This window comes from Cyprinus carpio, chromosome A25 (genome assembly GCF_018340385.1).
Source record: "Cyprinus carpio isolate SPL01 chromosome A25, ASM1834038v1, whole genome shotgun sequence".
Taxonomy (NCBI): domain Eukaryota; kingdom Metazoa; phylum Chordata; class Actinopteri; order Cypriniformes; family Cyprinidae; genus Cyprinus; species Cyprinus carpio.
Genome location: NC_056596.1, coordinates 14,878,591 through 14,891,340, shown reverse-complemented (window position 1 = coordinate 14,891,340; position 12,750 = coordinate 14,878,591). Strand labels below are relative to the sequence as shown.

General features: G+C 37.2%; 1 protein-coding gene across 5 annotated transcripts in view; it reads left to right on the top strand.

The window, feature by feature from the left end:
* The window catches only part of LOC109053360 (MOB kinase activator 2-like), a 48,060-nt gene that overhangs the window by 22,604 nt on the left and 12,706 nt on the right, over positions 1–12,750 (top strand). The window contains exon 1 of one of the 5 annotated variants that reach the window (XM_042715684.1): positions 10,517–10,704. The exons of the other annotated variants lie outside the window; for them this stretch is intronic. Coding sequence (XP_042571618.1) covers positions 10,631–10,704 — 74 coding nt within the window. The 5' untranslated portion in view covers positions 10,517–10,630. Of the gene's footprint in view, positions 1–10,516; positions 10,705–12,750 lie in introns of those variants that run through there. 5 annotated transcript variants of the gene reach the window in all.

The following is a 12,750-nucleotide window of genomic DNA, read 5'->3' as shown; positions in this document are numbered from 1 at the left end:
TCATTTCTTTTGTAATTATCCTTGATTAATTATGTTCAAGTTGGAGGGAGGTTACCACAAGACCATCACCACAGAACTCTTCACCACTCCCTTAGCTCGATAATGTTCACATCTCATAATGGGGAGAGATGTTCTGTTTTTTTTTTTTTTGCAGTGCTAAGCCTTTTCTATATTTAGCAGACAAGAGCTTCTTGTTGGAGGAAAATTACAAGGAGGAACGCAGTATTGCTCATCACAGCAGGTTCCTATTACGTAACATCCAGAGGTCGCAGATGTGATGCCATCCACTTAGAAATGCCTTGGTGCCCCACTCGTTCGGGTACACTTCCATTCTGACGGACACAATTCAGTTCCATTTGCGCATCAAGGTCACAACATGCATACACTTTAAAGGTTAGTTTTCGACATTTAACTCCATTTTCATGTCTTGAAATCAAGGGATTTTGTTGGTAGGTATTGGCTGGTCTGGTGGGATGGATTTCACGTCTTTGTAGTGCAGTATACAAACTCACTGTTTGGTTTTATAATGCCGCCGTCAGGTGGGGTTGTTTAGGTTCTTTCAAGTTTTACATTGCCAATCGTAAGTGTCCTCAGGGATGTTGATTTTGGACACACCTGCTTTCTGCAAAAAATAATTTTAACCTCTGTAGTGTCTGATGTTTATATAGCAGCTTGTATATAACCAAAGCTATGCTTAAGTTGCAATAACTGTACTGATAAGTTGGCTGTGTGTAGATGGAAATGTTGTACGTGACCAAGCCAGGACTTGAATGAACGGAAAATGCATCCTTGCAAAATTCATGCTGTATCAAATATAGTGTTGCTAAACTTGTTTAGGTGAAGTCCAACTCCCAAAATCTGTAATCACATCCTGTTTGGGTTTGTGTAAACAGATTTGAGTTACTGTAGTTTTCCATTTAGTGCTTCCTCAAAGGTGGCCAAAATGTGGCGTAGGATTTTGCATGGAAGTGATATGTTATGGGAGTGTAGGTATCTTAAAAATATTCCAGCACTGTTTGGTTTTTTTGAGTATGCCGTTATCTACGAAGCCATCTGACTGGGGCGTCTGTTTAATCTGATGCGATTTAATTGGTCTGTGTTGGCCAGCGGTTCCTTACTGTCTGCATTCTTCTCTAGCTGTGGGCCAATCTCCTGGGATGATCATGTCTTGGGCTAAAAAGTCCCAGACTTTCAAAAGCAGAAGTCTGAGTTCATGATCTTTGAGGTTTCCTTTTGAATAAAATTAGCATTGTGAGGAATATGTCATGTGCTACGAAAATAATGGCTTAATTTGGAAGGTGGAAATTTTGATTGGGTTCAAATTATAAATAATGTATTGGTAACCTTATTGCTGTTGTCTAGTAGTAGTTTAAGAAGTAGTAGGGTTTTTCAGTAATTTTGATTTTTGGACACTGATAAGCTTATTTGTAATTCTTGAAAACTAGCAAGTTTTGTACCAAGTTAATAATGAGTAAAAATTTAAAGATTTGTACTTTCAGCCATCATATCAGCCATAAAAACTAAAGACTTAGGAGGTAAGATGTACTAGATTGCACTCGAACACTACTGTATGTCTTATTTACATTTTAATTGTCTTAAGTTTTTTTTTTTCAATAAATAGGCAGTACATTTGCACATCCACCAGTAATCTCTTCCATAGTTTATTGTCAACGTTGAATAATGTTGTCATATTATCTGTAGCCCCTTCAGACCTCCAATTCCCCTCTGTCTTGTACCCTTCTGTCTCTCGTGTGAAAATTACGTAAATGCCTCCTCCCACTGCGATATATCGGCTTGCAGTGATGCCTCTCTCACACTGCCTCAGCATCCTGAGCTGCAGCGTGAGCACCTGATAATGCTTGCTCAGCATCATCGCCCAAGGTCGCTTCATTCATTTCTACCTCAGCTGGAGACTCTGCACACATCCAGCCGTTTTGACAATTAATCATATCAGCAAAGGATAAATGAATGCTTAAGCCGTGTAGGGCATAATCTGTTTTGGCGGTACTATGCAAACCAAATGTCCACCCCTCCCAGTACCAGTTTAATTACCCTAGAGATGTTGTTCATTCTTGACAGATGTGCCCCTTTCATTTCTTTTGTAATTATCCTTGATTAATTATGTTCAAATGGAGGGAGGTTACCACAAGACTATCACCACAGAACTCTTCACCACTCCCTTAGCTCGATAATGTTCACATCTCATAATGGGAGAGATGTTCTTTTTTTTTTTTTTTGCAGTGCTAAGCCTTTCTATATTTAGCAGACAAGAGCTTCTTGTTGGAGGAAAATTACAAGGAGGAACGCAGTATTGCTCATCACAGCAGGTTCCTATTACGTAACATCCAGAGGTCGCAGATGTGATGCCATCCACTTAGAAATGCCTTGGTGCCCCACTCGTTCGGGTACACTTACATTCTGACGGACACATTCAGTTCCATTTGCGCATCAAGGTCACAACATGCATACACTTTAAAGGTTAGTTTTCGACATTTAACTCCATTTTCATGTCTTGAAATCAAGGGATTTTTGTTGGTAGGTGTGGGAGTAACTTACTTGGAGATGTAAACTGGAGGAGTAAAACTCATTGAACAAAAGTTAGCATTGAAGAGATTGATGGTCCCTTCATTCAGGGTTGGCTGGTCAAGTTGGCCTTTTATTCCTCTTTTGAATTTTCTTTTTCATAAAAAGTTTAATTTGTTTTAATGTAGGAGGTTTTATTCTAAGTGGTTCAGCCATCTGTTGTTGGGCCATGTGCTTATGGAAATAGGCTATCCTACCTCTTGCAGGTCCTCCTCGGAAAGATTATAAAGTCTTTCAGATCACCGCAAACTCACGCAGAAACGTGCGCCTTGTTGCTAGATGTTTGACAAATTTAAACAACGTGTTCTCAAATCAGCTCAAAATATCAAACATATTTGATATCCTCTGACTTGATGGATCATAGCCTGAAGCTAAAAAATCTGAGTCTGTGACCATCATACACTGCGTGATTTACTATGAAATCTGTCAACTCAAATCTGCAGACTGACTTTGACTTTCAGCAACTAGCATTAACTTATCCGAATTGTAAATCGGGGCAAAAGTAGTGTAGTGTGTTACATCCTTAAGTTGACCAAAAGTCAGCAGTAGGTCTTTCTGTGGCATATTAATTTCAACTGTTTATTTCTCACCAATTTTCCTTCCAAAACATGTAGTTGTGTCATCTGCACTTCTGCTGGAAAGCATGCAAAGCCTGAGTCTCAAGAGCTGCTGCTTGAAAATGTTTGGCCAAACCAGCATCATATTCAGGAAAGCTACGTGAAGCTGACGTGACGCTCCGAACCACAACATTCTATTGTTGTGGATTCAACATCCTCAGGGATGATACCAAGGGGCTCTACTGAGGTTTGGTTGGATGGGTTTCTATCCCAGAGGCATCTAAGCTGCTTACAGGATAAGAGTTTCCATGAGCCTCACACCTGAGCTGGGCTGCTGTTTACATTTCTACAGCCAATAAAACACGAGGCTTAGCCCTTCACATGACTACGTGTTTTTGTATTTTCTAGTAGGCTCTCAATCCCAGTTGTTCTGAGGTGTTTTCATTGAGTCTGTCAGCTGAGCACATACTACAGCAATGAGGGAACTGTTATTAAATTATGATTAAAAATGAGTATAAATGGTTTGTCTACAAATTGGAAAGCTCTGAATGAATCTTTGGTTGCCAGTTCGTCTCTGTGAGGATGGGTGGAGATGTTTGTGTAAACACTGGATAAATGTCTATGATAGTGGAAGACCTGCTAGGGCAGAATCAGGAAATGAGCATCTGAGAGCACTTAAGGGCTAAATTACAGTTTTGCCAAAAAGGAATTGGGACAGGAACTAACCAAGTGGTTATTGGTGGTATAATATAGTTGATTGAAAGATGGATGGAGCACATGTTCTGATGTTCGTCTTGCAGATCTGTGGTCCAGTCGCTTGAGCACAGCTGTTGTCAGAAAATCCTTACTGTTTGGCATTTGACACCTCAGAGTCAATATGCATTACTCGCTGTCTAAAGTTCCTTTCACACTGCGATTCCAGAAAATACACGGGTAATGTGTCTCGGCAATTGTTCCCGGGTCGCTAGATTTTGCACTTTCACACTGCCAGTGATTACCCGGAATATGTGCGTGCGTTTCACACACAACCCGTAAGGGTCCCGTGAAGACACGTTATATCAGGTAGTGACAGCTGTACGAGTCGAAAACGCTAGGCACGTTAAACTTTCACCTAAGCTGGCGAACAATCTCAGCTTCAGCGCGGATTAGTGAGGAACTAATGATCTCTGCTTCGTTTACAGTTTGCACATATTTGTTTCGTGCCGCGAACAATGATCTGCCTTCAAAAACACCGCTAAAAGAATCGCACGATAACGTGTCGTCATCACTACAACACGGCATTAGTTCTGGCTTTTGTTCACACAGCGCTCGTTCCGGGATTGAACCCGGCAATGTTACAAGGTCCCCAACCCAGGATCAATCCCGGGATGTGTTTGCGTTCACACAGAAGGTGACCCGGCAATGTTCCGGCAATTTTCCGGGTCCAATGTGCGGTGTGAAAGGGGCTTAAGAGAGTGTTTCCTTCTCTTGCATCCCTCACCACACTGAAAATCTTGTGTTGTGCAGCACAATTATGTGGCTCCTTTTCTTAAGCATGTTTCCTCTACAAACATGGCATCCCACAGCTTATTAATTTCCTCTCTTGTGCAGAGGTTTTTTTTATTAGACTCTAACACTGTCTTGGCCCTTCTGTTATTCTGCTTACAGAATATATTGACAAATCGTGTAGGAATGATACAAGAATGGCCAGTTTTGACAGTTTATAAAGAGGCTTGTGGGCAAAGTGCTGTAGCAAAATAAAGGAACCTTTCCTGATGGAAATGATGTCTATATACCTGGAGAAAAACAGCTACTTTTGAATGGCCGTCAATGGAGAAAATGCTTTTGGCAGCTACTGTAGATGGTGTAGTTACAGTATTTACCAGCAGGGGGTAAATGGACCATGCTAACCAGCAACTTTTGTTGATGTACTTCTGTATTTTTCCAGTAGGAGGCAGTGAACTTCTTACAGTAAAAACAAGACTCATCCACTGTTTGTATCTCTGCCTTCAGATGGAGCTTGTGGTTTAACCAGTGCAATTTTACATCACATGGTCTTCTTGCCTTTTCATTTTTTACTTTTTTTTTATTACTGTTTTTGTTTTTAAGCCCACAGCTATTTTTGCTCTTGATCTTCTTACATCTTTACTGGAACTCTTGCCATCCATTTCAGATGAATTATCAGTGTGTGTCTGCACGTTTGTGACTATTCTTGTGTACCTCATTACTTTTCATAATGGTCTACACTGATGAAGCTTGTCTCATCATCTTTTATCTTTTTGTCCTTCAAACAAAGACCTTGATTAGCTTTTCCTACCTCTGAATCCAGGGATCAAAGGCTCTGTCATTACTTTTTATTTTGGTATAATTCAGTGGCTCTTTCACAAGCGGAATAAAGCCAGTACTTTCCACTGCTTTATTTCCTTGTCTCAAGTGATCTTGCTATGGATTAACATCTGTATCCCATCTTTAGGTCTATAATCCTAATCCACTTGAAATCATAATGAGTGTTTATTTAAATTGCTGTAATTGAAGGTGACAAAGCAGCATGATTAAACCTGTTTTTAATGACCAATATTGCTAGAAATGCACCGTTACTAAAATCCTGCTGATATAAGATGATAATTGTTTTATATAACAGATAAATGGCTAACATTAAAATTCTGTATTATTTTGTCTAAATAAATACACTAAAAATAAAACATTTAAAACTTAAACCTGTTGTTTTAAATGCTAGATGCTGAAGAGAATTTTGGCATCACAACATTATAATACAATATGAAAAATGGATATACAGTTTTAGATTTGCTAAAACTTTGTGTTATTAAATAACTAGTTAACTAATTAACTAAATAATAAATTAAGTTAGCATTAGATGATGTAACGGATCATGTTATCTAGTACCAGCAGCATCTGCCATCATCTAGTGAGCAATAGCATATTAACCAAAGGCTGATTTGGTGCTAATAAACAAACACCTATAAATTTAAATGAACTTGCACAATATTTAAACAAAAAATAACTAAATCAGAAAATGTATATTGACAAAACATTTGGTAGATTGACTTCTTTTGTTCATTGGTTAATTGGTTATCAAGTTATCATTGTGTATGGTTTCTCTATTGTATGGTGTTTCTGTTTCTGAATCTGAATTTAAATTAAGGTTAATTGCGACTATTTATCTCACAATTCTGAGTTTTTTCTCACAATTGAGAGTTTACATCTCGCAGTTCTTTTTTGTGCAAGATATAGCAATTCTGACTTTTTTTTACAGAATCGCAAGATGTAAACTCGCAATTATGAGTTACAAAATCAAAAATAGTCCTAAAAGAGACTTTTCTTACAACTGCAAGTTCATATCTCACAATTCTGACTTTATTTTTCTCAGAATTGCGTGTTTATATCTCGCATTTCTGACTTTAAAACACGCAATTGCGAGCAAAAAGCAATTTTTACCATTTTTTTTCTTAGAATTGTAAGATTATATCACAATTCTGACTTTTTTTCTTGCGATTGCGAGTTTACCTTTTGCAATTCTGGAAAAAAGATTTGCTAAATGTAAACTCTCAATTTCAAGAAGAAAAAAAAACAGCATTGTGTGATAAAAAGAAAAATCACTATCATCTTTTCTTTTTTTGGGGGGGGGCTGGCGAAACGGGCTTCCTACTCTGTATTGATTCAGGGGGTTTTATTGGACAATTGCTGCATAGTTGCTTTTGAAGCAAGTTAGAACTGCAACTACCAGCTATTTTGAGATTTTGATTAATCTGCTGAGACTTCAGGGTATGTTTGTAGATTTGTTTGCCCCGTATCAAGATTTCCAAACTGAACCTGAACCTCCAACCGCTGGAATGCTGCATGTGTGGTGAAGCCTTTTGAACATGCTACAACATGCTTCCAACTTCTTGCTTTGTGGCACTTTTTCCTTCATTAACTCTTTTGCTCTTTCTTTTTCTGCCCCTCTGGCCTTTTTACTTTACATTTGCAGGGCCATTTTCTGTTCTATTGTTATATAACCATTTACAACCAAAAATTATATAAAAAAGTCAGACTTGCGCAATGGGTTTCAAAATCTGATTTTACACATTCCCGTAATTTGAGTATATTTCAGCCAAAAACGAAACAGAATCTCTCAAGCAAGATTTGTAACTTTGCTGTAAAATAAAAAACACATCTGATATGTTTCCTGAAAGTTTTTTTTCCTCATCCATCCATCCATCTCTCTCTTGCTTTCACTGCTCCCCGTCGTGTGTTTCTTAGCCGAGAGCAGAACATGTTTGTGCATGCAATTGCTCCGCGGCAGGAATGCACGATAGGATGCAGGACCATGTTAAAAATGGCCATCTTCCAAAATCTCTTCGGGACAGCAGGGGACATGAGCAGATAGACAACTCGTAATGTTGCAATACATTATTTAATGCTTTTGCTAGTGAAAAATGGTCTGTTAATACCAGAAAAATAATAAAAGGCTATAAACTCTTTTAAACTTTTAAATTATTTTAAGATTTAGATTTTTGTGGCTTTGTTGACCAGAACAAAAATAGACCATGTTTGGAAAGTATTGCTTGTGGGAGGGATTTCATGAAGATTATTTTTAAATGCTGCAGATCATCAACACTGATTAATGAAGGATGAACTTCTCTATACTTCAGCAAGTTGAAATGATATTAGTAATCAGAGTTGAAGGTTCTCGTAGAGTTTAATGTCTTTTCTCCCATTGCGACAGGATTGTGAGTAGGTTTTTATCTGTCTTGTTCATCTCATGTAGCCCTCTGCATTTCAGCAGGGCTGGATTACTCATCTGCTGGATGCTTTAGCTCCGGGCCTAATGTGCTGTCTGAGAGGATTTTTTTTTTCTCTTTGCTTTGTCAAAGAGGAATGTTCGTTGACTTTCTTACCGAACGAGTCGAGCGAGCCATGTGACCAATCATATGATCGCGCTTGAGAAAAACAATAAGTGTTTTGGATGCTGGCACAAACTGTAAATTCAGCTAAAAATTAATGAACTATTTTTATTTAATTATTTTATTTTATTATTAAAGGCAGAATATGTAAGTTTTCGCCGCTAGAGGTCAAACAAAACAATAACAAAGGCGAAGCTTTATGATGCTATGAAGGAGAGTGGAATGATGGGAGATGTTGTTTTCATCATCCAGAGATGTCTGAATCATGTTCACAGATGTTATGTACCTTTCAAAGTTATTCAAACGGCTAATAAATTATATAAAGCAAGCAAAGGACATTTTACTTTACATTGTCAAAGATCTTTCAGTGAAGCACGGTTCTGTGATCAGCAGTAAATCTCCATCCAAAGGCCAGAGAGCGCTCTCTCGCTGAAAATCCAAATACGCCTCGCAGAAGAAACCCAGGAAATGCCTATAGCGGGAGCTGGAGAAACAGAAGATTTAACTGCTTTTATTGATTCAACGTGGCTAATAAACACACGACTATGACAATAATAATATAATACACAGAAGAGCATACACTGCCTGCGTACAGCTCAGATTCTCCAAAATGGCGCTACGCTGATGTGGAGAGACACAGAGGAGACAAATTGTTGAATAAAGTCGTTATTTTTGTTTTATTCGCATACAAAAAGTATCATTGTCGCTTCATAACGTTACGGTTGAACAAATCCAGTCACAAGCCTCCCGGTTTTCTTCCAAAATATCTTAAATTGTGTTCTGAAGAAGAATGAAGCTTTTACGGGTTTGGAACGACATGGGGGTAAGTTATTAATGACAAAATATTCATTTTGGGGTTGAGTATCCCTTTAAGGCTCTTAGGGCGAAACGTGTTGGTATTTTTTTAAGTATTAAAATCACCCTTCCAGTGCTGATTCTTTTTTTCATATTCTTGTACACAGTTTGTTTTTCATGTACCTTGTGAAGTGGTACAGTTGCGCCAGATCCCATCTCACTAGTATTACTCACACTGGCCTGATGTCACCACCTCAAACATGATGTCTGGTCCTATAGTATGTGTTTTGTACTATAATTGGTATTTGGACACATGAGAAGATGACTTGATGCTTTAGACTGAAAGTAAATCTGAACAGGAAGCATCTCCTGTAAATCACTGACTTAATTGTGTTATCAGACACAGCAGATGCTGCTGGTATGTTGTTTCAGTTGTCGTGAATCAGGTGGTGAGTAAACATCTCATGAAGTGTGTGGGATCAGACAGAGGTTTTGTTTGGGCCTTAGCTGACAGATACCATTTCTCTACGCAAGTCCAACCCCCCCATGTATTTTTCCAAAATAGTCACTTGCGCAATATGTGAAGATTGATGAGATAATAAGCTATTTTTTACCTTGAGGAACTTTAAAAATGTGGTAGTTTTAATAATTGTCTGTCGTCAGAGTACGTCAGACTAACTCTGCTTTTTTCAGGAACTTGTGGTTTTATGATTCACTGGCTTCTGGATCAAATATTTTCCTTTTGGCCTTCATGGGAAGACGAACAAAAGGCCAGTTACGAAATAGCTTCTGCAACAGCTATGTTATATAAATGTTTCTAATGAGGTAAAAATAAAGACTTATTTCACTTCATAATCAACTAGATGTTTCTGTATCTTTATCTGACTTTCTTTATCCAGAGGCAGTCAAATTATGATTTTTTCAGACATTTTTCCACTTGTAAAGTATTAGTCACCCCCATATACTCAAATAGACATTTTCTAATGTTAAAATAAATTCTGTTTCAATATCAGCAGACAAAAGGGAAGTTTAAACACATTCCCTCTGCTCCTCTGACAGTGATTTATTGGTATTTTAGCTTCAGGCACAATTCAGTGTCAGGCAGACTTTCATATATAAATAGCTATATTTTAACCCTTAAAATATTACTGAGCCCTTTTATATGTTTGGCTTTGAATTTATAAATGTCCTAAATATTAAATAAAGATTCCTGTGGATAATGTGAGTTCATTTTTATTTTATTTTATTTTATTTTTTTTATTTTTTTTTTTTTGTCTCCAATAAGACTTGTAGCTCTTAAAATATAATAGACATAAAATTATTTATGTCGAGTTTAGGTGGTAGTAAGATGTTGCATTTATCAAGGTTTTATCTGAACAACCAGAACAAAGGAAGAACAAATAGTGCATTGTCATTTTACCTCAGAGTGTCTTGTAATTATGGTAAACGTTTCCTCTTATATGTAACTGTAAAGAAGTAACTTCATTCGGAAGCCGGTCACACCACATTGGCCGGAATATATAACACACTGCCTGACCGAGAGCAAAGAACAGAGAGCAAACAGCATGTCAACCACAACAAGCCCCGCCCATGCGCGCGTATGATTGGCTGTCTTCAGGTGTTAACATATCATGCCCCGCCCGTGAACTGCTCTGATTGGCTGGCCTTTGGTAGAACGAAAACTTTGGAGCAAGAACTTTATATTCTCTTACTACCTTGTCTTTGAAAAGATCCTCGGAAGGGAAGGGAACGACCGGTCAGTTCAAATACCTTGGACTCTCAGTCCATTTTTTTGTCGCTAGCACTTCGGATATGTACTCCCAGAAAACTCCCAGAAGCGGATTAAGTTGCAAGATGGTTCTTCAGGCTGTTGGTAAAGTTTTAAGGTAACGTAGCTTTGCTGTTTTTATAAATCCAGTAGATTTGCATGTCTCATAGGAGCTGTAATAAACAAAGTAACAATATTTAGTTAATAAATATATATATGTGTGCTTAATTTACACATTTTAAGAGCACTGCATTGCATTCAGAAGAATATAATTTTTAATGCACTTTCACGAACCTCAAATGATTATTACATTAAGATTAATAGCATGCATATGGAGGGTATAATATATACGAATGTATTATTAAAAAAATATATATATATATATATATATTATAATTAAAAGTAGTAGGTTATTAGAAGCCGGGTCTTCTATCAAAACTTTACTTGGAAGTAACAAGTACATTTAGGCAAATCGTGTGATTTAATTTTTTTTTTTTTTGGACTTTTCTAAAAAAAAAAAAAAAAAAAAAAAATGAAGAATTAGAATAAAAAATTTTTTTTGCTATTGCAACAGATTATTTGCGCATGCTGTTCATGGAGTGAGAATAATAACATTCCGATCGCAGATATCCGATTGGCTGTAAGAAATTACGTGTCTTATGCATATTCATGAGCAAATATGAAACGTTTGTAACGATACACTGCTTATTTAAATTGTTTGAAAACTTGATTTCTTCGCGCACTTGCACTGGTTATTACACTCGGGGAATTCAGATAATGATTGCTTAGTGGGAAAAACAGATCATGTCTTATAAACGATAGATAGATAGATATGCAATTCTGTCTCAAATGACTGTTACAATAATTTACTTTGGAATACAATAGAGACAAGTGCATAGAAAAAAATAGAATCTAATTCAAGAGGGCTCTTAATTTAATAGATTTCAAACAAGATATTGTATAAGTGAGTTTATATGTATTTTATTGCATGGCTTTTTTTAATCTCATTAGATTGTCAAAAAATAAAAATAACATGGCACTTGATATTTTTGCATATAACTGCATTAATACATCAGTGTGAAAGGGGTAAAACTAATGAAATTAATTTGGAAATGATGTGTTTGCAAGGGATGGTTTCAAAGACCTCTCTCTTCTCTTCAGCCACCTCTCTGTGGTGATGCTGATGACCTCTCGCTGTACCATCCCCATGGCACTGTTGCTGTGTTTAACACAATACTGTCATCTCAATGGCTCTTCACACACTCCTGATGCCCATGAGAACTAAGAAAGAAGTCCAAACTTGGCTAGTTGAAATTTGGCTAGGTGCAGTATGTACTTTAGCATCAATGCTGAAGGCCACCCTGTTTGAAACTATTATAAATGCTCATAAAAAAAAAAAAAAAAAAAAAAAATCCAGTTTTTATTTTATCGTTATCCTGACTGTACAGTAAATAAATTGTGGCACTAATATTAATATCTAGAGAGTGGGATGATTGATGCCCGATATAATAGCAATATTTACGTAATACTTGATCTACACAGAATTGCTGAAATGTAATTAACACTTGTTTTACACTCTTTTGATTCACTTATTAATTATTAGTTAACAACCAATGTCGATAATCTCAAAATATACAGTTAATCATGCTGGCTGGCTGCTATGTCAATCTATTACTACCTGTAAACCAACTTTATTGATGGTGCTTTTTGCACCAAATTTTGATCTTGACCAATGGAAACTTCCTTTTCAATCTCTCTCTCTCTCTCTCTCTCTCTCTCTCTCTCTCTCTCTCTCTCTCTCTCTCTCTCTCTCTTGGATTGTCATGTCATGTGACATTCAATCATGGCTATTTATGGGTTTCTTTTGTTTGCAATTTTCAACACTTGTCCTTGTGTGATGAGAATGAACTCCATGGCAGTTTTGGGAGAACGTTTGCACTGGCACTGTTTTGGTGCTTTTCCAATATACTTAAGAATAATGTAATGTTTTCCTACAGCAAAAGAGCCCATTCAGGTATAGGTGCTGGATTGTTTCACTGCTGTTTATTAATTTCCAGATTGTAGTTTTGGTATCCATATGGCATCTTTGAAGTTTCCAGGCCTGTTCTGAGTCAGAGTGATTTAGGGATGTTTATATGTTTTAGTTGCTTGCAGATGCTGGATG